Source organism: Sebastes fasciatus, chromosome 7 (assembly GCF_043250625.1).
Source record: "Sebastes fasciatus isolate fSebFas1 chromosome 7, fSebFas1.pri, whole genome shotgun sequence".
Classification (NCBI taxonomy): domain Eukaryota; kingdom Metazoa; phylum Chordata; class Actinopteri; order Perciformes; family Sebastidae; genus Sebastes; species Sebastes fasciatus.
In genome coordinates, this window is record NC_133801.1 from 13,593,136 (window position 1) to 13,619,463 (window position 26,328).

Here is a 26,328-nt window from a genome sequence, read left to right on the forward strand (position 1 = left end):
ATCGATGTCCTGACAGCTCATCATAGGACACCTGAGCAGATGACAGCTCACCTGGAATCAGCGAAGAGGAGGCTTCAGTTGAAGGATACATCGTCTACGACGCTCAATGACGCTCTATCTGGGGATGAGAGCCACTTGGGGACTTCACCTGAAGATCAGAACCTCCCAGGGGATCCAGATGCTGAGGGTCCGACCAGAAGTTGGTGGTCCAGCACTGATAACGTTCTACAGAAGGTAGCTTGGTGTGCTGGCATCACCGCTGTTGGTTTAGCAGCCTATAGTGTGTGGCAGCTTACAGGCGAATAATGACTCCTATCTACAGACACAGTTTTGGAGGTGTTAGGGTGATAGACCTCACACCACAAAGGGTGATCACCTCATGTGACATGAGGTGTGGCACCGTCTCCTCATGCGACGTGAGGTGTGGCACCGTCACCTCATGCGACGTGAGGTGTGCCACCGTCACCTCATGCGACGTGAGGTGTGCCACCGTCACCTCATGCGACGTGAGGTGTGCCACCGTCACCTCATGCGACGTGAGGTGTGGCACCGTCTCCTCATGCGACGTGAGGTGTGGCACCGTCTCCTCATGCGACGTGAGGTGTGGCACCGTCACCTCATGCGACGTGAGGTGTGCCACCGTCACCTCATGCGACGTGAGGTGTGGCACCGTCACCTCATGCGACGTGAGGTGTGGCAACGTCACCTCATGCGACGTGAGGTGTGGCAACGTCACCTCATGCGACGTGAGGTGTGGCACCGTCTCCTCATGCGACGTGAGGTGTGGCAACGTCACCTCATGCGACTTGATGTGTGGCACCGTCACTTCATGCGACATGAGGTGTAGCAGCTTTACCTCATGCGATATGAAGTGTAGCACCGTCACCTCATGCGACGTGAAGTGTGGCACCGTCACCTCATGCGACGTGAGCTGTGGCAACGTCACTTCATGCGACGTTAGGTGTGGCACCGTCACCACATGCGACGTGATGTGTGGCACCGTCTCCTCATGCGACGTGAGGTGTGGCACTGTCACCACATACGACGTGATGTGTGGCACCGTCACCTCATGCGACGTGAGGTGTGCCACCCTCATCTCATGCGACGTGAGGTGTGTCAACGTCACCTTATGCGACATGAAGTGTAGCACCGTCACCTCTTGCGATATGAAGTGTAGCACCGTCACCTCATGCGATATGAAGTGTAGAGTTTGCATGTTCTCTCCGTGTTAGTGGGGTTTTTCTCCAGGTGTTCTGGTTTCCTCCGACGGTCCAAAGACATGCATCATGACCTCTCGCCTAACATGAGCTGTGAAGGCTCATATTGAGTGAGAGGTATTCAGAAAACACATTCTGAAAAATAAAAAATAATTAATAAAATAAAATAAAAAATAATAATAATTTTGAAGGGGAATTGAATCTGCAAAATGAAATAATAATTAAATAAGGAAAACTGAGTATCATGATAATGAGAAAAATAAGAAATGAATAAGAAAATGAACACTTTACTTCTTTTCACTTTATTTCTATTATTTTATGTCGGACAAGTAACAAATAAGTGAAAAACAAAACAAGAACTAGAAGTGCACTCGGAGAGCGCAGACCTCCGCCAAGGCAGGTTTCATGTAACTGCTGGTCGGGAGAGAACTCCCTGAAGGAATTTATCCTTCTCTCTCTTTTTGCGCTTCCTCCCTCTGCTCATTCCTGGGACAGAGTGCAGAGGAGGAAAGAAGAGGGAGGGACTGAGAGCAGGACTTTGGCTGCACAGCTCAGTGTCCCACCTTGCTCCAGAGACTCATAAGACAAACACATTTTGCATTGATTGGACACAGTTCAGGCTGACCAGACTGGCAGACGGGGACAGATTGACAGCATCCTGCACAAACACATAGACAGACAAGAACACAGGTGGTGTCATGGCGTCAGTGGACAGCACTGGTTCGAGTGTCTCTGGTCGGCTGAGATCAGGGGATCTACTCCATACTGGTTTGGCACTTGCATTGCTGTTCGGTGAGTTATACTTCTCTGTATACCTTCAGCTGTCATTCCTCACTCTTCCACTATTTCTGTACATTACACCACAACATTGTACTTCTATATCCTCACTTTCATGCCAGCTTGTGATTGGGTGAATCCCTCTAATTGTCTATACATTTCAACTTGTTTCTATGCCCTCTACACCTTCCTCTTTTGCTCCTTTTTGTTTCAGTGTTTTCTACGCCGCTCTAAATGGGTGGTTCACGGCTGTCACAGTCAATCTATACCTTCTTTTTTATTACTCCATCACAACATCTGCTGTTCTGTCGCTTCTGCTTTAGCTCTCTTTCCACACCTGGAGGCTAAAACAGATTGTGATGTAATAGGTGATGTTTACTTGTTGCCTCGCTGAGGGGCATCAAGGTCAATAACATCCAACCCTCTGCCGATCTGAACTTGGATATTGGTGGTTGCTGAGCTGGATGAGTGACTGGCTAAATGGCTCTTCATGCATGTACTTCATATTGGGCCTCTTTCTAGGAAAAACAATTAAGGGGAAAGAAGAAAATGTAGAAGAACTTGTGCTTCTCAGAGTACATAAAAACATTTGTTAAGGTTACAGTTCACGGCTGTGTGTGTGTGTGTGTGTGTGTGTGTGTGCGTGTGTTGTAGTATTACTGGTAGTGACGTAGTGGTGCAGTGGTGATCTGTGCTTTTGCTCATACACTCCCTGTTTTTCTTGTAGCACCCAATAGTGCCCCCACATCCGAACATTTCCTCCTAGCTCGCAGTTGTTTTGAAACTCGGCACAGTTGAGCCATAAGGCACGAAAACAAGACCAACAGGTATACGTGAAGAACTTTATTTCAGTGCTCTCCTTATCAAATTATGATGTTTCATATTATGCTGATATTTAAGTTCATTCTACACCCAAAGATCCCATGCAGAAGTATTTTCTAGAGGCTATACTTTACCTCAAATGAAGCTGTTTCTTCTCTTTTAATTGATTACTTTCACATTCATTTCTTTCTTTCGGGGATTTTCCATGTAAATGGTCCACAAATGTATTGCTGGTACTATTCAAATTCCCAATGTTGTCTGATCAAGGCATTAAGGAAAAAGTGTTGCACTTTGGTCAAGATAAGTCCTATATAACAAATGACTGAATCCTCTTCATCGTATGTCACAATGTACGGCTAATCTGACGCCAGCTTATCACACACTAAATGCTTCTACATACAACGGTCACTAGATGAGGTTGCTTTTTAAGGATTTAACAATAGCGATGAACATAATAAAAAATGAGAAAAGCTTATAACAAAATATTCCCTTAAGAAAGAGGAATACAAATACAGGTCATGGGCATCAGGTCATATGCAGAGAGAATTATTGAAAAAGAGCAAAATCCAACACCATCTTGTCATTTATGTGGCATTTTACTGGTAACATTTTGACATAATGCTTTATTAAGGATGGTAGGATCATTGTGCTGAAATGTCAGTTAATACAATGTCATCTATTCAAGTAAGAATGAGCAGCATTCCTCATCCTCATCTGCAACCACTTATCCCGTTAGGGGCCGCGGAGGGGGCTGGAGCCGATCCCAGCCGACATTGGGCGAAGGCGGGGAGCAGCATTCATTTGTTTTTATTTGGATAGCATTATATAAACTGACTGAAGAGCACAATTTTAGACTCTGCTCATCTCCTATTATGTAAGGGATAATGTACAGTGAGCGAGCTGTCGGGGTTTATTTCACAACAATGACCAGCGCCCTTCACATAATCCCACTTACTACACGGCTACTTACTTAAGAAATCAATAACTTCACAAAAAAAAATGGTCCTCCCATGTCTGAGATTGTGTCTGTTATACACACACATTAAAGGTGACATGCTTGTAATTCTATATCCTAATGTAAAACAACCTCTGTTCCTGTCAGACTTTCCCAAAGCATGTGATTCAATAGAGTTCATCTATAATCTAATAGCAAATATCTGTACAGTATTATTAATTTGAAAAGCTTTTATGAGGTGGTTTTCTTGGTAACATCTGGCCAACTAAGTCAGATTTGATCCCAAAAATTATAAGATTAAAATGAAATCAAAACTCTGAGTCACTGATCACGGGGCAGTTAAGATGAACAATTGTGCATTTTGCGATAAAAGCAAGAGATTTTGCCCCTGAGGGGCGGCCTTTTTGAAATTTCAAATGGGCGCTTAATATTCCTAAATGTGGCAGAAAACTGATTTTATTTCTCTTGATAATTTCCGAGGTTTGTTCAAGCTGATTAGATCAAATGTCAGAAGATCACAGATATGTTTTTTCCCTCTTTATTTTTTTAAGGGTGCTTTTTAAAAAGCTAATAACCTCAGAAAAACACAAAAAAACAAATTAAGGGAGCATGGTCACTTCAGGGTTAAACTTAACCCACTTGCCTATTATAGCTAACAGCAGGTGACCCCTTTGGACTCCAACTGAGAACAATGAAACACGACTGGGAAGTCCTCTTTGGTGCTGTGACTCACACCAAGTTATCTGTCTTACTTTGCGGAGTACATTATATATTAGCCCATAATCCAGATTTTTGAATTTTCAGGGTTTTATTTAGCAAAGTTGTCCAAAAAACTCAGTTTTCCCATTTCATCAAACAGGCAACAAGAATTAGTTTTGAACACTGTGTTGTCTTTTGTTGTATGGGTTAGTATGGTATGGAGTTGGATGCAAGCCTATATCTTTAGTTATTACACGGCTCTGATTGGTCAATCATGGCGTCCTACAGTCTGTTATGTCTTTATAGCAGACCGTTGCTATGTATAACAGCTATGGGCGCAGTTCTGATGTCCGACTCTGGCGGACCGTTTCTGTGGCAAATTACTGATTTCTTAAGTAAGTAGCCGTGTAATAAGCGGGATAATGTACAGCTAGTGGGTCATTGTTGTGAAATATCAGGGTTTATTTTACAACAATGACCGGCTGGCTGTACATTATCCCTTACTTGTGTTGCTTCACCCTTGGGGTGTTTGCTGTTGTAATTAGTAGGTCACCTTCTTTTATTCTGTTCTTAATTGCTACGAGGTCTGGTAAATCTGATGCAGTTGAGGCAAGATAAGACAATCTCATTTCAAGGGTACAGAACCAGTAGAATTGCCAGCAGAAAGATAAATGGTGTCCTAGCTGTGTATAGTAACATGGAATTTAACATCTGGCAGGCCAAACAAGGGCTTGAAGGTAAAAAAAAATAATAATCACTCTTTGGTCGCCGATCTCTAAAACACCAATCTCTGGTGTGTTTTACAGGAGCACACTCCTATGTAGAGCTCTATATCTGAAACCTATCTAGGTCCCAGTGGTCGCCACTGTGGTCCCTTCCCTCTTGTCAGTCAATCACCATCATTCCTTCATTTGTTTTTTTGGTTGCCCTTCTAAAGACCTTGGACCAAACTCATTTTGTGGCAGCCATCTTGGAGCATCAGTCAAATAACAATTCAGATTTTTGTAGGTACTGCCACTCCAGTGAGTTTTAATTATTATGTCCACTATGTAGTGACATCATAATGCATTACCGTCGCTATTTAAGACATCAAATTGATCCCTCCTGTCGATCCCAACCTCATTTGTGGCAGCGTCGTCCACCTCCGTTCTCCAACATGACGGCATCGTCGTCTATTATTCATCTGTATTATGCAATTCTATTTAATACAGTTATTCATCAAAATATGCACATTACACATCTGTCGAAATGTCATGCCTGCATAGAAACACACGTTTGTTCTTATCTAACTCTTTTCTTAGATTCCTATAATCTTTGCCAAAAAATTACAGCAATCTCTCTCAACAGACGCGTTGTCAACAGAAAATGAAGCCAGAGAAAACAGAAATGAAACGACAATCAAAACCAGATGGGGAATATTAGACGAAAATATGGGGATATTTAATTACTTCTAACTACTTAAAAATAAACTCCCTACTGTAATAATGTACACTTTTGATACAATAATCAGAGACATGATATGTGAAACATGACCGTAACGTGCTGTCAGGTCTGTCGCATTCAAAGACCATTGGAACTATATTATTCATTCTCAAAGTATCACTCATTATTCACATAGAGATGCCACTAATATTACAAGCCCTCATCATAACAGACAAGACTCGGAGGACAGACTACTTCACGGACCAAATATACTCTTCAGAAAACAAAGACGTGTAATCCAAAAAGTTCCAAGATACAACTGTCACCTCATCGCTGGGCGTTAAACCACTTTCATCCTCTTCACTTTCACAAGTCTCACTCTATGGTGCTATATTTTAACATGAGGGATTATGCAACACATTTTGTCATCGAGAATAAACAACAAACAGCAGGAAGAGTTGTGGTAAAACAAGCAATGAGGCAGAACAGATGCAGAGCGTCCCAGGTTATAACCACACAGCAGTCGTTGTTACTTGTTTGCGTGGCTATCGTGCTACATATGTGCGTATCTCTACATGTAAACGTGACCCTGCCTTGGCCACTGATGATTTAGTTACTTAGCTGCTATTGTAATTCTCTGCCTTGCTGTCTCTCGCTCACCTTGGAGAGGACGTTGCACTACACCTCTTCCTATACATCCCGTGTGACCCCTTCCATCATTTCCTACATACTGCACTTCCTTCATTACCCCTGCTCCCTTGTTCCTCTCCTCCCTCCCTTCTCTTTCACCCTTCCTATCACTTCTCTCTCTCTCCCTCTCTTTCTCAGAGAGGTAATAGTGTCCTCGGTCGGTTCTCTATGGGTTCACACGGAAATACATTAACTCTTCAATCTGTGGCCTACTTAAAAAAAAAAAAAAAAAACTCACCTTGACAGTCAGCCAAGGACAAACACACACACACACACACACACACACACACACACACACACACACACTCACAGTCAGTTGATTTCCTTCCCCATCAGTTCAGATATTGATGTTTCCCAACTGGGATAAAAGCGATATTTGATAGTGGTGCTAAAAATATCATGCATTCCATTACTCATGTACACAAACACACACAGATACGAGTTCAAATACATATGCTACACACATACACAACATAGTCCATTACTACAGTATGTGGATCTATGGGTGTTGTCAGGACAAACTGATTTGAGAAGAGGAGAAAGGGGGCAGAGAGGAAGAGGATAGTAGAGAGTTGAGGTGTGAAATCTATTTATAGGCGCGATGGGGGACACTCCTCTCAGATATGTACAAGATCATCATGTTTTCCTGTGTGCGTGAGCCATTTAGGAGGGAGATTCTCCCTTGTTTTCTCATTTGTTTTCCTTTGCACCATTATCCTCTCTGGAGCACTTGGTTGCAAACATTGCTCAATGGCATTGTGCCAGTACTTGCTGATAGATAGTAAAAGATTATTCATTAATCCACTTAACAGAAGCAGGGCAAAGATTCTTTTATTACATTTCGAACCTTTAAGTTGCCATTGATTCCACCCCGTGTCCCACACCCAAAAAAACACACACAAACCAGCTCCCCACATCTCTCACATATGATTGGTTGACCCTTCAGGGCGTCATTGGAGCACTGAAAAAAGTAGTGGAGACCAGCTCAACTTTGATTTGTAGCATGTCATGCCACTCACGCAGCGACAAATGTAGAGTGTAATGGCATCAATATATAGCTTCATGCCACCGGCTTCCATTGAAAATGACTTGTAGCCTGGGCACCGTTTTTTTTTTTCTAAATTATATATTTTTTTAATATCCACAGTTGCGCTTGGTATGGGATGTCAGAATGAAGAATGTCAGTGCCAACAAATAGCAAAAAAAATTGCAATTTATCGCAACTTTACAGTGAGCACCCCGACTGACTACAGCGTGTCCAGAGAATGTAACACCCAGTGTACTAAAGTAAATGGTGATTTCATCCAAAATGACCAGAGGGATTCCTGTGTTTTAATGTTTTCTTAATACCGATGTCGTCACAATGCTGCAAAACATGTGGTGCGAAATTCTTTATATAAACGTAAAGACTTCACAAACACATAGGCATGCATGTACTTTAATACTGTTTGCACCATGTCCAAGTGCAATGTGATCCTGAGCAGGTCAGTGTGTAGAAGAGCGTTTATAAATAGGTCCCAAGTGTGTGAGGGACACCAGAGCAACAATCTGAGAATTACACCAGCTGTCACTGCAAAAGCAACACACCAGGCCCAGCGGGACCCGAATATCAATACAAGATTAAAGTTGTCTCTTTTGGAAATGAAAGAGTTAGTGTGTGTTTTTCTGCTTTGCAGAACGTCACAGGAAAACTATAATATTTTGTAACAATTTGTTTTGATTTGGGAGCATTTCTTTCTCGCTGTCTCTTTTGGCTTGTTTGTATGTCAGTTACCCACCTAAGTCTTATACACAGTCTAGTCACCTTTCTCGGTGTGCAAACAGGAGCAGTGAATGCACCAATAACATAGCAAATGAGCAAAAATAGAGATTTTGCCAAAAAATCACAAGACTTGTACTCCAGTCATAAATCTGATGACAAAAAAAACCTTTCAGTGACTTACTTGGACTTTACTATTGCAGGACAATTGAAATCTTTCGGTTGACCCATTATGTCCTGATTGAATCAGTATCTCTATTCACCAGTAGAGGGCAGAGGGCTCTAGTGTTTGTAGGTCATGTCTTATGAGCTATGGAATTTAAATAATAATAACAAAATATTTACAATAATTATACGTATATTAGAGGATATATTCTATGTAACTCAACTCTACAATAATTTGTGCAATAATTCAACTGTGCAATAACCTGGCATCATACTGTACATTTCCAGAAATATTCTTATTTAATTCTTATTTATACTATTCTTGCATTTATATCTAACACACTTAATAGATCCCACGTCTCAGCATTTTTATCTATTTATTTACACTTTGGTTATCTGTTATATAATGTGTCTTAATACATATTTGTTCATATTTCTTATATTCTCATTTCTTATTCTTATATGTATTATTTACTTTCTCTACATATAGGGTTATATATTGTAGCATTATGTACATCATTTACATGTTACATACTCCTTTATTTCTATTTTCATACATAGTCTTTATGTTTATGTAAGAGCAACTGTAACCTCTCAATTTCCCCCCGGGGATCAATAAAGTATTTCTGACTCTGATTCTGATGATGCAAATATAGCACAGCAGTATATATTTAAAAGAAGCCTATATGTTCAAAAGACGTCATGAATGTGTAACACATTTTTAACTGTGATCACATTAACCATCAGAGGACAATTACTCATTCAGGTCCTGGGATTATTAGTCTTCTGGGAACATGTTTTCCACATTTCCCCTCTGCTTCTGAATCACTGGCACTGTGTTTATTACTATGGGGTTGTACAATAAGCCATAGAGGAGGCAGGGGGAAGTTAACTGCTCTGAAAGAACTGTTGTTTGGCTTTGAATGAGAGGCTTTACTGGAAACAGCATAAAAGATTAGGCTACTTAACTTTGTAATGCCATGACTCATCTTTTACAGTGATCCTAGCCCAGCCCAGCGAGCCAGCATATAACATTACTTCATCGCTTGTCATTTTTGCTCCAAAAAATTGTTTAAAAGCAAAGTAACCTGAACCTGAACATGAACTGAGTTATAATTGACCCAACTTCTAACCAAAATGTGTTGTTTTTGGTCTGTACTATATGTGCTGTACTATGGTTTTACCTTCTTTTTTTTTATATCTGCAGGGTTTTATATGTTTATAAAAAACAAGGTTTTCCTTTTTTTTCTTAACCTTTTCCTTCCTCCCTTGGTTCAGGTGTATGGAGTGTTGGCGGACTGGAGGTCGTGACAAGTAAAGTGCCTCATATTGAAGCAATGAATGGCTCCACAGTCCTGCTGCCCTGCACCTACTCCTCCCGTATTGGCATCAAAAATCTCTACTTCAACTGGCACTATAATGACAATGGAACCATGCTCAAGGTACCGCACACACACACACACACACACACACACACACGTGCAAGCATGAGCAACATGGACTGTATAAACAAAACACATACGGCCTATATTGACTTTTTCTGTGTTGCATGCCTCGGATACATTTTACGTTAGTACATGCTAATGCAGATCTTTGCGCATATGGAAATACGTCTGACTATGTGTATCTAAGTATATACCTGTGTGTGTGCGTGTAGCTATGTGAAGCAGTGATTCCCATTGAGGGTGTGGAGCCCAAGGTCAGTGTGTACCATGAGCGCGTGGAGTTTATCGGCTCCTCGAAGAACAACAACATCTCCATCCTGCTGTGGAACATCACCTTCGACGACGAGGGAGAGTACATCTGTTTCGCCAAGAACCCAAAAGAAAAGTACCGCAACCACAGTGCCAGCTACACTCTTATAGTGGTGGACAGAAGTATGTGACACATGCATGCGTGCAGTTGCATACACCTGACACACAAAAACACCTAACTTTATATTCTAGCACCCAATTCGACTGTTATCAGGCCATTAAATAGGCGTTATCGGTCACTATAAGCACCATAGTTGTGCGTCATTAGGGGCCTACTACGCCTACTGCATTGTAAAAGCAAAACTTAAAAGCAACACCTTCTAACACGTTGTAAAACTGAGTGAAAATACAACTCTTTTAGATTTAGGCAACAAAAAACACTTTGCTATGTTTAGGGGAAAACATGTGTTTTGGCTTAAAGTTCTGACCCACATCTATGGTGCTTATAGTGACCGATAATGCCTATTTAATAGCCCGATAACAGTCTAATTGGCTGATTCTACCTGCTTATAAGTGCTTGTACCTTCAGACAGATGTTAAAAATAAGCTGAGAGTCTCGCTGCAGGTGTCTCCTCTCACTCTTTCTCTCTCCCTCTCTCCCTCTTTTCAGTGAGGGAGGTCGACAATACTTTGACAGTCATCATTGTCTCAGTGCTGGGTGGAGTCATTGGCATAGTTATCATTGTCATGGTGATAAAGGCCTTGGTTGTTCACTTCCTGCTGAAGGACGATGAGAAGACGTGAGTAGATCACTGACTATGGTATTAAAGGAACAGTGTGTAATATTTCGGGGGATCTAGAAGCAGAAATGGAATATGATATTCATAACTATGTTTTCATTAGTGTATAATCACCTGTAACTAAGATTCACTGTGTTTCCGTTAGCTTAGAATGAGCCTGTCATATCTACATAGGGAGCGGGTCCTCTTCACTGAGTCCACCATGTTTCTCCACCATGTTTCTACAGTAGCCCAGAACAGACAAACCAAACACTGACTCTAGAGAGAACCTTTCATGTTTTTACATTACCTGAAGGCCACCGTAGTTCTCCAACATGCTTGAGAAACTGCGGTAATGTGAGCAGCAGAGTGCAAAACCGTGGTACCACCAGCCGCCGTCTAACTTCTGTTGCTCTTAAAATAGTGTTATTATGGTAAGAATGGCCTCTGAGAGAGGCGAACGGCGTTACCATGGTTTTGCACTCGGCAGCGGAGGAGTACTCAATTGGTTGCAATCTGCAACCACACCATAGATACTGTCAAATCCTACACACTGTACCTTTAACACAGGATACTGTGGACAAATGACAAAAAATACAGAATATAGTTGATTATAGACACTAATAGGCTTCTTAGAAATATATTACTACCAGTACTTGCTGTCTGGATGTGGCTATCAATCGCTCCATTACCTTTTTGATTTAAAATAAAATAACATTAACAATGCCCAGATAATGACTAAAATAGCCCCTTTCACATGTTGTTACAATTATTAAACAAAATAATATATACCATAACCTTTAATAACATAAAGATGAAATAATCTAAGTGTTGATTTGACAATGGTTGTACTGACTAGGACTGTTTTTGGATTAAGGAAATAAGAAATGCAGTTTAATTTCTAAGTCAAACTGCCATCTTAACTGGGTTAATATGAGACTATTGACACATCATAAAAATAATGTTGTGTATGACTGCAGCTAATAAACAACAGAGAGGCCGGCCTGTCTGACAGAAAAAGGAAGACAGACAGCATCTCTGCTTTGTCACATCTATCACAATTGATATGTCAGTGGTGAGTTGCAAAGCAGACATCTATTTATGAAATACATATAAAAAATGTTACAAGAGTGGTAAGAGGCATCAGGTTCTCAGCTTTCAAATGAGTTCCTCTGAGCTTTCAATTAACTTCTTTGATATGCGTTTCAGTAAAATCTTAATTCCAATTTGTGTCCAACACTAGATTATTATTTGGGGCTATGAGGGTTAGGCTTTGTAAAAATCCATACAGTATAGCCTTTATCACACCTATTTCCTCCCTACATGGGTGTACATCTTAACCTTTGGTTTCTCTGTCCCCTGCAGCAAAGACTGCCTGGTGAGCTCCTCAGGGAATGACAACACAGAAAATGGACTTACAGGAGCCAAAGCAGACAACAAAGGGACACCAAAGGCATGAGCGTAAAGCAAAGTATGTTTGTATGTTTGTATATATGTTAGACAAATGTACACACTCAGAGAAAATGCTGTTATCGGTGGACTGTTTTATCTTACTAGCGGCTAACTAATACAACATGTAAATGTCTATTTTAAATCATGCTTGAGATTTGGGAGGTGTGGAGTGTGCACAGGCCTGGATCACTCTCTCACCTACACGGCAGCCCGGTTGTTACAGTGTGCAGCCTCTGTTATCGAATTCTGCTTACTGAAACCTAACACTTTCTCTACAGTAGAGCCTCAAGTAAACCCTCTCTGCCTCCAATTATATATAGGTGTTGTTTTCATACCCTCTTTACATCATCTTAGAGGAATAACGTTGCACAAAGCAGATCTTAAGTTGTTCCTAAGTTCTTTTTTATAGACCCAATTTCAATCTACTGCCCTCCAGAATACAGTTATCCTGCCTCTTCCATCCACAACTCTAAGTCAAACCTGGACCCATACAGACCTAACCAGTGGGAACAAACACACTTTGATGCCATGATGAATTGCCACAATCTATGAACTGCCATGATGTCAACTGAAGAACAGCACAGAATACACAAACCTGTAAACCCAAACCACAGGACCATTCAACCCAACATTTTCCAGTCATAATCAAATCAAATTTGCTCTAATTAAAACCAGTAAATATACACCTTTTTTAACACTGTTTGTAAAATGGCATTTTAACATTTGAGGATGAGGTACCAGTACTGAATGGACATGTTTCACATATTTTACTGTTCTTGTGAGTAACTGGCAAACCATAAGTTGGTTTGATAGAGGTTTTTGAAGCTATTTATTTCCTGACCTTTTTAGTCCTGATCATATACTTTATATAAAAATGGACGACATGACAGCTCCTCAAAAGTGAAGCTAAAACATCTCGATCGCCCTCTGGTGGCTGGCTGCGTTAGGTCATGAATCCGAATAGGTCATAAATCCCGCCCCCTCCATGTTAGCGGATGGGACATGGGCCAAACAAAAAAGTCAAAGTACTTGTCAAATAATTTTTTCCTAAAGATGGTTTCTGTAATTTTATGTAGTTCTTACCACGCTTATGTTTGTTCAAGTGTTAATTTTTCTGATAAGTTTGGTTTTGATTAGTTATTTGAGGCTATAAAAAGGGGGTGAGACGTCATGAGCTGACAAGCTGCGGCCGTGCTCGGCTTGTGATTGGCTCGTGCGGTTGTGTGGGCGGAACCTAGATACCGCCCAATCGCTACTGCGCAGACTCAGGCTCCAAATGATGTCAAAATCTCAAGATTGCTGCTCCCGTATCTGGGATATTTAGACTTCACTTCTGTACAGTGGGAGGAAGTGGAGATGCGTCGTCTATCTTTATATAAAGTCTATGGTCCTGATCTAACCTTAACTACTGCCAGTGCCAGCCAACTTGCATGTTTACAGCCGGGTCCAGGTTTGACACAATGCCGCATGGGGTGTTTGGTTCATTAATGCCAACAGCAGATTTTGATCAACTACTGGTTAGCTATAAGACTGACAACTGGGCTTCCTTAGGTGACTGAAGGATCCGGTTACGCACAGGTTTTTTTTGTTTCGCTTTAGATTGAAACACAGGTGCCTGTTCTGCTTCTGCTCCCTCTGCTGGTGGGAGGATCAAAAAAACACAGAAAATGTATAAAAAAAAACATCCCTAACCCTCATCAAAGACAATCCCTAGACTCCCCAGCTCCCTATAGAAATGAATGAAATTGATCATGCTGCTTCTGACTAATAACCAATGCATTTTTAGCATGTGCGCATTTTATATAACTTCATGTAAGTGTATGTTGTCTAGCACCACAGCACAGGTACATTTCTGTATGTCTCTGTATGGTCCCATTTAACCCTTTACATCGACCTCAATTAACTCTGTCAATGTTTGATAAGCACCACCCAACACTGCTACGACTTTTCTTACCCCTTTAACCAGGTCAGGGTGATCGAAAGGTGACTTAGAGTGATGGCCTGCGGGTATTTGCGGGAAAGGAAGGGTGAAAGACATTTTACACTTATTCCGAACATTTTAATACCTCTAAATGCGAATCATACAATTGAACAACTCTTCTAGAAGTTTAAGAAGTTGGCACTTTGCTCAGTGGCACGTCAGCAGGATATACTGTAAGTGGGGAGAGCAATATAATGCAATTCTCCGGATGCCAATTCACTTCCACATTTCCACGCTTGTATGCAGACTCTAACTGGCAACCGTCCAATTCAAACTTGCTCTGATAACAATAAGACTTGAGTCCATTGATACTGCCTTAGTAATGCAGGTAGCACAGCATTGGGACAGATCACTGAAAAAGAATGTAAAGACCGTCAGGGAATAGATGTTAAATATTGTCCAGAATAGTATATTTTAATTCTCAAAATGATACTCAATATATTCATGTTATTATCAGATGAATGTGGGAATATTCCAATAGCCCGGTGGTTCATTTTTATTTGCCTTTGTGTGACTCTACAACCAGCCAATACTGTCAGTGTTTTGCTCAGTTCAAAGTTTAGATTGTATGTAGGAATGTGGGCCATTGAAGATGATAAGACGTTTGTGTTGGGTTTCTAAATAGTACTGGTGTCTTAGCGCTAAAATGTTTAGGTAAATACAGATTAACAAGTGTTCAAGAGTTTGGAGGGAGCTGGGAGTTGTCGAGAGTAAATTAACAAAATGAAAAAATATATATTATTGTATATAAATATAAATGGTAGAACATGCTCGAATTAAACAGCTCGTAACATTTTAGAAGTCACCACATTTTGTTTAAGAAAAGAAATATAGGAAAAGACAACACAGTCTTTAATATATCACTAAATCTTGTGATAAACCAACGTGGATGAATTTAATGTTAAAATGCCGACTGGAAACTAGAGCCCGCTCTCTATTTGCCTCTCAGTACGAGAGGTCACTCCGGCGAACACACCCTCACACATAGCTCGAATAGCTATGACAGCAAACATACGCAGGAACATACACGCCTACACATGCACTCACATACTGAGAGCCACTTTTATACCAGAGTGTAGTACGCTGGCCTTGCATACAAGCAATACAGCACTTTACCACAGTTCAGAGTGGCCGCACAAAACAGGAAATCACGGAAGAGACTTCAAAGTTGTTCTTTCATGATGTATTACAAGAGTTAACAAAATCCTAAATTTTCCCGTTGTGTTTACCTGACAAAAGCATTGTGTCAAAATCGTTTGAGCATTGTCTAACTACATGTTTTCTCACTGAAACAGTGGCAAATTTTTATTTTATTTTTTTCAAATTTTTCACCTCTGTTAGCCTCTAAAACTGGAGTGCATTTTTCCTTCTTGCTTTCAATGGAAGCAATAAGACCGACATCAGATTATGCAATAACCTGTTATAAGGCACTTTATAGATGTGTCTGGACTGGCTGTGATGGCAACTCTGTCTGTCCAAGGCACTGTTCATTGTACTGATGTATGTATCTCCAGTGTTCTAATGTATTTCAGTTGGACTAATGCATCGACATTAGATTCATACTGTATATATATTTGACAGAATTATCTGCTTTGGAAAACTGTAAAAGCGACTAACATTGTAACTGTGACTGTGCAGTGTTAGAAGTGATACAGCATCCTTGTTGTGTTGTCAAACTGTGAATGTTATGGATATAAGGAGGCACTACATACATACGAGTCTCGTGCAGATCCCTCTGTAAAGAGGGTACATATGGACATCCAAAGTCTTCCCATAGGGAAAAGCAATATTGTGGCATTGATCTGTCCGTTAGTGTACTTTTCTTAACACATACCTTTAAAGGAACAGTGTGTAACATTTCGGGGTATCTACTGTAGTAGCAGAAATGGAATATAATATTCATAACTATGTTTTCATTAGTGTATAATCACCTGTAACTAAGATTCACTGTGTTTCCGTTAGCTTAGAATGAGCCTGTCATATCTACATAGGGAGCGGGTCCTCTTCACTGAGTCCACCATGTTTCTCCACCATGTTTCTACAGTAGCCCAGAACAGACAAACCAAACACTGACTCTAGAGAGAACCTTTCATGTTTTTACATTACCTGAAGGCCACCGTAGTTCTCCAACATGCTTGAGAAACTGCGGTAATGTGAGCAGCAGAGTGCAAAACCGTGGTACCACCAGCCGCCGTCTAACTTCTGTTGCTCTTAAAATAGTGTTATTATGGTAAGAATGGCCTCTGAGAGAGGCGAACGGCGTTACCATGGTTTTGCACTCGGCAGCGGAGGAGTACTCAATTGGTTGCAATCTGCAACCACACCATAGATACTGTCAAATCCTACACACTGTACCTTTAACACAGGATACTGTGGACAAATGACAAAAAATACAGAATATAGTTGATTATAGACACTAATAGGCTTCTTAGAAATATATTACTACCAGTACTTGCTGTCTGGATGTGGCTATCAATCGCTCCATTACCTTTTTGATTTAAAATAAAATAACATTAACAATGCCCAGATAATGACTAAAATAGCCCCTTTCACATGTTGTTACAATTATTAAACAAAATAATATATACCATAACCTTTAATAACATAAAGATGAAATAATCTAAGTGTTGATTTGACAATGGTTGTACTGACTAGGACTGTTTTTGGATTAAGGAAATAAGAAATGCAGTTTAATTTCTAAGTCAAACTGCCATCTTAACTGGGTTAATATGAGACTATTGACACATCATAAAAATAATGTTGTGTATGACTGCAGCTAATAAACAACAGAGAGGCCGGCCTGTCTGACAGAAAAAGGAAGACAGACAGCATCTCTGCTTTGTCACATCTATCACAATTGATATGTCAGTGGTGAGTTGCAAAGCAGACATCTATTTATGAAATACATATAAAAAATGTTACAAGAGTGGTAAGAGGCATCAGGTTCTCAGCTTTCAAATGAGTTCCTCTGAGCTTTCAATTAACTTCTTTGATATGCGTTTCAGTAAAATCTTAATTCCAATTTGTGTCCAACACTAGATTATTATTTGGGGCTATGAGGGTTAGGCTTTGTAAAAATCCATACAGTATAGCCTTTATCACACCTATTTCCTCCCTACATGGGTGTACATCTTAACCTTTGGTTTCTCTGTCCCCTGCAGCAAAGACTGCCTGGTGAGCTCCTCAGGGAATGACAACACAGAAAATGGACTTACAGGAGCCAAAGCAGACAACAAAGGGACACCAAAGGCATGAGCGTAAAGCAAAGTATGTTTGTATGTTTGTATATATGTTAGACAAATGTACACACTCAGAGAAAATGCTGTTATCGGTGGACTGTTTTATCTTACTAGCGGCTAACTAATACAACATGTAAATGTCTATTTTAAATCATGCTTGAGATTTGGGAGGTGTGGAGTGTGCACAGGCCTGGATCACTCTCTCACCTACACGGCAGCCCGGTTGTTACAGTGTGCAGCCTCTGTTATCGAATTCTGCTTACTGAAACCTAACACTTTCTCTACAGTAGAGCCTCAAGTAAACCCTCTCTGCCTCCAATTATATATAGGTGTTGTTTTCATACCCTCTTTACATCATCTTAGAGGAATAACGTTGCACAAAGCAGATCTTAAGTTGTTCCTAAGTTCTTTTTTATAGACCCAATTTCAATCTACTGCCCTCCAGAATACAGTTATCCTGCCTCTTCCATCCACAACTCTAAGTCAAACCTGGACCCATACAGACCTAACCAGTGGGAACAAACACACTTTGATGCCATGATGAATTGCCACAATCTATGAACTGCCATGATGTCAACTGAAGAACAGCACAGAATACACAAACCTGTAAACCCAAACCACAGGACCATTCAACCCAACATTTTCCAGTCATAATCAAATCAAATTTGCTCTAATTAAAACCAGTAAATATACACCTTTTTTAACACTGTTTGTAAAATGGCATTTTAACATTTGAGGATGAGGTACCAGTACTGAATGGACATGTTTCACATATTTTACTGTTCTTGTGAGTAACTGGCAAACCATAAGTTGGTTTGATAGAGGTTTTTGAAGCTATTTATTTCCTGACCTTTTTAGTCCTGATCATATACTTTATATAAAAATGGACGACATGACAGCTCCTCAAAAGTGAAGCTAAAACATCTCGATCGCCCTCTGGTGGCTGGCTGCGTTAGGTCATGAATCCGTATAGGTCATAAATCCCGCCCCCTCCATGTTAGCGGATGGGACATGGGCCAAACAAAAAAGTCAAAGTACTTGTCAAATAATTTTTTCCCAAAGATGGTTTCTGTAATTTTATGTAGTTCTTACCACGCTTATGTTTGTTCAAGTGTTAATTTTTCTGATAAGTTTGGTTTTGATTAGTTATTTGAGGCTATAAAAAGGGGGTGAGACGTCATGAGCTGACAAGCTGCGGCCGTGCTCGGCTTGTGATTGGCTCGTGCGGTTGTGTGGGCGGAACCTAGATACCGCCCAATCGCTACTGCGCAGACTCAGGCTCCAAATGATGTCAAAATCTCAAGATTGCTGCTCCCGTATCTGGGATATTTAGACTTCACTTCTGTACAGTGGGAGGAAGTGGAGATGCGTCGTCTATCTTTATATAAAGTCTATGGTCCTGATCTAACCTTAACTACTGCCAGTGCCAGCCAACTTGCATGTTTACAGCCGGGTCCAGGTTTGACACAATGCCGCATGGGGTGTTTGGTTCATTAATGCCAACAGCAGATTTTGATCAACTACTGGTTAGCTATAAGACTGACAACTGGGCTTCCTTAGGTGACTGAAGGATCCGGTTACGCACAGGTTTTTTTTGTTTCGCTTTAGATTGAAACACAGGTGCCTGTTCTGCTTCTGCTCCCTCTGCTGGTGGGAGGATCAAAAAAACACAGAAAATGTATAAAAAAAAACATCCCTAACCCTCATCAAAGACAATCCCTAGACTCCCCAGCTCCCTATAGAAATGAATGAAATTGATCATGCTGCTTCTGACTAATAACCAATGCATTTTTAGCATGTGCGCATTTTATATAACTTCATGTAAGTGTATGTTGTCTAGCACCACAGCACAGGTACATTTCTGTATGTCTCTGTATGGTCCCATTTAACCCTTTACATCGACCTCAATTAACTCTGTCAATGTTTGATAAGCACCACCCAACACTGCTACGACTTTTCTTACCCCTTTAACCAGGTCAGGGTGATCGAAAGGTGACTTAGAGTGATGGCCTGCGGGTATTTGCGGGAAAGGAAGGGTGAAAGACATTTTACACTTATTCCGAACATTTTAATACCTCTAAATGCGAATCATACAATTGAACAACTCTTCTAGAAGTTTAAGAAGTTGGCACTTTGCTCAGTGGCACGTCAGCAGGATATACTGTAAGTGGGGAGAGCAATATAATGCAATTCTCCGGATGCCAATTCACTTCCACATTTCCACGCTTGTATGCAGACTCTAACTGGCAACCGTCCAATTCAAACTTGCTCTGATAACAATAAGACTTGAGTCCATTGATACTGCCTTAGTAATGCAGGTAGCACAGCATTGGGACAGATCACTGAAAAAGAATGTAAAGACCGTCAGGGAATAGATGTTAAATATTGTCCAGAATAGTATATTTTAATTCTCAAAATGATACTCAATATATTCATGTTATTATCAGATGAATGTGGGAATATTCCAATAGCCCGGTGGTTCATTTTTATTTGCCTTTGTGTGACTCTACAACCAGCCAATACTGTCAGTGTTTTGCTCAGTTCAAAGTTTAGATTGTATGTAGGAATGTGGGCCATTGAAGATGATAAGACGTTTGTGTTGGGTTTCTAAATAGTACTGGTGTCTTAGCGCTAAAATGTTTAGGTAAATACAGATTAACAAGTGTTCAAGAGTTTGGAGGGAGCTGGGAGTTGTCGAGAGTAAATTAACAAAATGAAAAAATATATATTATTGTATATAAATATAAATGGTAGAACATGCTCGAATTAAACAGCTCGTAACATTTTAGAAGTCACCACATTTTGTTTAAGAAAAGAAATATAGGAAAAGACAACACAGTCTTTAATATATCACTAAATCTTGTGATAAACCAACGTGGATGAATTTAATGTTAAAATGCCGACTGGAAACTAGAGCCCGCTCTCTATTTGCCTCTCAGTACGAGAGGTCACTCCGGCGAACACACCCTCACACATAGCTCGAATAGCTATGACAGCAAACATACGCAGGAACATACACGCCTACACATGCACTCACATACTGAGAGACACTTTTATACCAGAGTGTAGTACGCTGGCCTTGCATACAAGCAATACAGCACTTTACCACAGTTCAGAGTGGCCGCACAAAACAGGAAATCACGGAAGAGACTTCAAAGTTGTTCTTTCATGATGTATTACAAGAGTTAACAAAATCCTAAATTTTCCCGTTGTGTTTACCTGACAAAAGCATTGTGTCAAAATCGTTTGAGCATTGTCTAACTACATGTTTTCTCACTGAAACAGTGGCAAATTTTTATTTTATTTTTTTCAAATTTTTCACCTCTGTTAGCCTCTAAAACTGGAGTGCATTTTTCCTTCTTGCTTTCAATGGAAGCAATAAGACCGACATCAGATTATGCAATAACCTGTTATAAGGCACTTTATAGATGTGTCTGGACTGGCTGTGATGGCAACTCTGTCTGTCCAAGGCACTGTTCATTGTACTGATGTATGTATCTCCAGTGTTCTAATGTATTTCAGTTGGACTAATGCATCGACATTAGATTCATACTGTATATATATTTGACAGAATTATCTGCTTTGGAAAACTGTAAAAGCGACTAACATTGTAACTGTGACTGTGCAGTGTTAGAAGTGATACAGCATCCTTGTTGTGTTGTCAAACTGTGAATGTTATGGATATAAGGAGGCACTACATACATACGAGTCTCGTGCAGATCCCTCTGTAAAGAGGGTACATATGGACATCCAAAGTCTTCCCATAGGGAAAAGCAATATTGTGGCATTGATCTGTCCGTTAGTGTACTTTTCTTAACACATACCTTTAAAGGAACAGTGTGTAACATTTCGGGGTATCTACTGTAGTAGCAGAAATGGAATATAATATTCATAACTATGTTTTCATTAGTGTATAATCACCTGAAACTAAGAATCGTTGAGTTTTCGTTAGCTTAAAATGAGCCCGTTATATCTACATAGGGAGCTGGTCCTCTTCACGAAGTCCGCCATGTTGCTCCACCATGTCTATACAGTAGCCCAGAATGGACAAACCAAACACTGGCTCTAGAGAGAGCCTTTTGCATTTTTATATTACCTGAAGGCTGCCGTAGTTCTCTGACACACTTGTGAAACTGCGGTAATGTGAGCCGCAGAGTGCAAAACCGTGGCACCGCCAGCCGCCGTCTGACTCCTAAAGTAATGTTATTATGGTAATGTTAGCCTCTGAGCGAAGCGAACTGCGCTACCACGGTTTTGCACTTGGCGGCTCATGTGAGCGGAGGGGCACTCAGTTGGTTGCAATCTGCAACCACACCACTAGATACCGCCAAATCCTACACACTGCACCTTTAACCCTGACATAGCATAACAAACAGGCGGTTTCATGTAGGGATTGTGATGCATAATGTGTAATTTGTGGACACAGCTCCCATTGTGCGGTCCCCGTTGTTTTCTGTGATCCCTAACTTGATTGTTATGTTTTAAATATTTCAGGAGATCCTTTCTTGCTCTGCCAGTAAGAATTTATTTCCCTTACGTAACTACTGACAAAGTGGGAAAACTCCATATCAAATATGCCCAGCAAACAGGTATATGAGGGGGATGTAAGAGAACATCACATGTAAGAGTGATGTTCTGTTTTAATGAAGGCCAGATATATGTGTGACAGATAATCTATCCATCCATCCATCCATCCATCTGCAACCGCTTATCCCGTTAGGGGTCGCGGGGGGGCTGGAGCCGATCCCAGCCGACATTGGGCGAAGGCAGGGTACACCCTGGACAGGTCGCCAGTCCATCGCAGGGCTGACACATAGAGACAGACAACCATTCACGCTCACATTCACCCTACGGGCAATTTTAGAGTCCACAATTAACCTAACCTGCATGTCTTTGGACTGTGGGAGGAAACCGGAGTACCCGGAGAAAACCCACGCTCACACGGGGAGAACATGCAAACTCCACACAGAAGTGTCCCAAGCCGGATTCGAACCTGCAACCCTCTAGCTGTGAGGCGCCAGTGCTAACCACTGCACCACCGTGCAGCCCCAGATAATCTAATGCTATCTTATTCAATGCAGCCTAGTTGTGGAACCCTGTGAAACTGTACTAGGGTATTGGCTGTTTTAACTTTTTTAAATGATCTTTGTTTTCTCACATAAGCCCCTTTGTACACTCTGACCTGCCTTGTCTTCTGTCTATCTGTCCTGAACCTACAAACGTGAGTCTTGAGGTCAGCCAACTGCTTGTATGTAGTGATTGCTGCAGTACTGAGTCTGCCCTGTACAGTGTAGGATGCTTCTCTGCAGTGGTGCAATACAGCACAGTAAATACAGTGTGACTGCCACCCAGTGGTTAACACCCAACACGTCAAATCATCTTCCCTCTAGTGGAAGGTTTGATTCAGATTGAAATGACTGCATAATGAAAAAACTGTGTCAACTAAACTTAAAGCTAATATTCTAATTTCATCTAAATGAGTGATAAAATCATTGCTACAATTTTCATAGTTAAAACAACATCAACATAACATAAATAATTGTTGCTAATTGCTTTAGATAATGCTATTAGTTAGATTGTTTACATGTATACATAATTCTGATCCCTAAATACATTTAAAAAGGGGTGATGTGTATGAATAAGTTTACACTAAATCTGTTAGGAAAAGGATACATGCGTCAATTTCTACAAAACATGAATCCTGTATCAAATCGCTCTCATAGTGAGCATTAAACAGTTCCAGATAGTCTGAGTGTTACTGTCACATTACTCACTAAAATAACTAAAAGAGTTCTGACTGACCACTACGATTCCTCAGAGTTAGTATTGCTCTTACTGCCAGAGCGGCTGAAACTCACACTGCCAATCCAAGAGTCTCACGTCTGCTGTTGTTACTACACTATTACAATGACACACAACGACTAAAACATGTTGTACTGCCATCTACCGCTGTATTAATGGCATTTCAGTACTAAATTGTAGATGGTATTGCTCTCTTCTGTATTTCTAGCAGCCGAAACTCACACTGCCAAGCCAAGAGTCTGACGTCTGCTCTCCGCTTCCCACATTCCACATAGATCAAATGATCAAACCACTATATAATGTCGGAAAAGAAAAGTCAACTTTACTACAATCCTGATCCAATGGATGATAAATCAAACAACATGTTCTTATTCTGGCACTGACACAATTGTTTTCTTTTTCAGAATTTTTAGATAGTGTCAAATTATTGTTAGCAATGCCAGTGATACATATTTTAACCTACTGTGTGTTAACATTATATTACACGTCTAGCAAACTGCCTCCTATAACTCTGGAAAAGAGATTATTTTATAGACCAAGGCTAGCTAGCTTTAGATTTTGAATTACGCACACAAAGGCTGACACTGACCTCTCTGCATTTTCTCCCCCTCTGCATTTGAAACTATTTCAACAATGTTTTCTACACATCTAGCGGCTGATTTATTTTAATCTAAATAACAAATTCATATCTCCACACTATACACTAATGTTATACATATTATAGTATTTTATAGTAAGTCGTCATCTTGCAGCAAATGACTATATTTTGCTTACATCGGCACAGTATATACACAACACATGTGCAACCCCAGGTTTCCTCTGATTGTCCAGCTGTTTGTCTGTGTTTGTGACCATGTTGCTCATGCTCCCTTCATGACTATGCATCTCAAACTTTTGACTTGTTAAAAAGAAATACATACTGGAAATAAAATGTTGTTTGAAATTCCCTCAGCACTGTCGGGTCTCATTGTGTCTTTATCCGACTTTAGAGAACGCTCATTCACTTCATCCAGTTCAGATGAAGAGAGCAATCGCTCAATTTAGGGTCGATCTGATTTTTGTGTGTTTACGTTATGATGTATTGGTAAATAGATACAGTATTACTGTGATAAATGATCTACAGAGACACAACCAAAGAAGAATTGGTTGATACTGATACTGTAGAGTACTAATCAATATCAAACCGCATAGCTTTTAAAGTCTAGACTCGAGTTACGCTGGTATATTAATTGAATGGGCAATAATTCAATGTTCTTTGATTCCTGAAATACTCATTGTGGTATAGCAGTGCAAATATCATCCAGGTTTGTAATAGCCATGCTTGTTCTACCACACTATTCACTCACATCACTTACAAGATTAACACAATTCCTTCCACCCGCAACTTTATGGTCAAATCTGGTCTTTTTGGGAGTACAGCACACAAACAAGAAAAGACAAACGTCCGACAATACATTGTTCTCCAGTATCTCCATGTAATGCTACAGAAGAAACAAAAAGTTGCACAGAATCTGCCCTGTTTGCCTTGGCTAAGTCTTATTCAGAACCACAATATGATGTGTAACAAGTTAAGTGAGGTGACATAGAAATACAATTTCCATAAATCTAAATTTATATTTGTACCTATAATATTCAGAAAATCCCACTTAAGCTTTCCAATTTTCATTAACTGGTTCTTTTGGCTAGGGCGCTGATTTACAAGCACAATTTCTCTCTGAAGAGATGTTATATTTGGAACAACTGTAATATTTTATATAAGAACATGTCTCTATTTTATGATAAATGGTTTAACAATGGTATTATACTCATGAGTCAGTTGTTTAATAGAGAAGGACTACTTTATAATTACTCAGAATTTCTCGCCAGGTACAATATACCAATAATCCCAAAATAATTTTCTATAGTTTTTGATGCTATCCCATCTGGTTTGTACATATTATTGAAGAATGCTGACCACTCTCCGCCCTTGTCAGTGTCGCCCCGCTGACTCAATTCAATCTCTGTTAGCTAAAGTCTTTTTTTCTGTTAATAGAGGTATGAACTCCAGGATAAGGGCCTTGTTTCAGGACAGCGTGGTTTCTACTCCGGCAGCAACATTTTATTGGAGTAATTTTTGTTAGTGATATTGACTGGAAGAAAGTTTGGTCCTTACAGCAAAAGTTCCTTCTAACAAATAAAGGTAAAAGAGGTGTCATTTAAGTTGATCCACTGATTCTATCCAGTGAAACCTTTCTTACAAAAGTAAAAGAGTGACATAGATGTACATTTTTCCTTCTGCGAATCACATCCTGAAACTTGCTCTCATTTATTCTGGTCCTGTAAATTTACATGTGAATTGTGGAAAGATGTCAATAATTTTATACTTGTTAACATTTTCTCAGATTTTGCACTGTACTATAGAAATATTATATTTGGTTGCTACGAGAACAGTGAAAAAGACAGTAATGCATTTTTTCTTATTAATTTAATTTAAATTCTCGCAGTTCCACATTCACAAGTGTAAATTTACCAAAAGAAAAGACTAATTTCTTTGTATTTATGAAAGAAATGGAATTATATCCGTCAACAATTTCTTCTTAGCAAAACAAAAAAGCAATGAAAACAATGAATGTATGCAATATCTTGAAAGTTTTTAAGTGAAGTTATTGTCATACTCTTGCGTCGTCTTTTTTTAATTTATTTTATTTTATGTTGGTTTTGTTTCATTTCTGTTGTCCTTTTATGTTTGGCACAGCTCTTTGTTTATGTTTTCGCTATGTTTCTTCTGTATGTAAATGTTTTTAATGTTTTCTGCTGTTACTATGTATACTGTCATTTTGAAATTTAAAAAAGAAAAGTGCAGCTGATGACGCGTTGATGACGCGTGAATCCGCCT

The 26,328-nt window shown here is 40.1% G+C and overlaps 1 protein-coding gene across 2 annotated transcripts; it reads left to right on the forward strand.

Moving 5' to 3' along the window:
• The first annotated feature begins 1,632 nt into the window (after positions 1–1,632).
• Positions 1,633–24,407, forward strand: LOC141771434 (sodium channel regulatory subunit beta-4-like). Of its 2 annotated transcripts, XM_074641705.1 has the most exons (7): positions 1,633–2,009; positions 9,785–9,948; positions 10,164–10,383; positions 10,871–11,000; positions 12,345–17,283; positions 17,574–17,679; positions 23,662–24,407. In XM_074641705.1, the coding sequence occupies exons 1-5, from the start codon at positions 1,916–1,918 to the stop codon at positions 12,436–12,438; spliced, it is 702 nt and encodes a 233-aa protein (XP_074497806.1). In that variant the 5' UTR covers positions 1,633–1,915; the 3' UTR covers positions 12,439–17,283; positions 17,574–17,679; positions 23,662–24,407. The 2 variants fall into 2 exon arrangements, with proteins under 2 accessions (XP_074497806.1, XP_074497805.1); XM_074641704.1 differs by lacking the exon at positions 23,662–24,407 and having other exon boundaries at positions 17,574–19,354.
• The last annotated feature ends 1,921 nt before the right edge of the window (positions 24,408–26,328 follow it).

Coding starts and splice junctions, on each gene's coding strand:
- LOC141771434 (XM_074641705.1), top strand. CDS start 1,916: ATGGCGTCAGTGGACAGCACTGGTTCGAGTGTCTCTGGTCGGCTGAGA. Junction 10,384..10,870: donor TCTTATAGTGGTGGACAGAA/GTATGTGACACA, acceptor CCCTCTTTTCAG/TGAGGGAGGTCGACAATACT. Junction 11,001..12,344: donor CTGAAGGACGATGAGAAGAC/GTGAGTAGATCA, acceptor TGTCCCCTGCAG/CAAAGACTGCCTGGTGAGCT.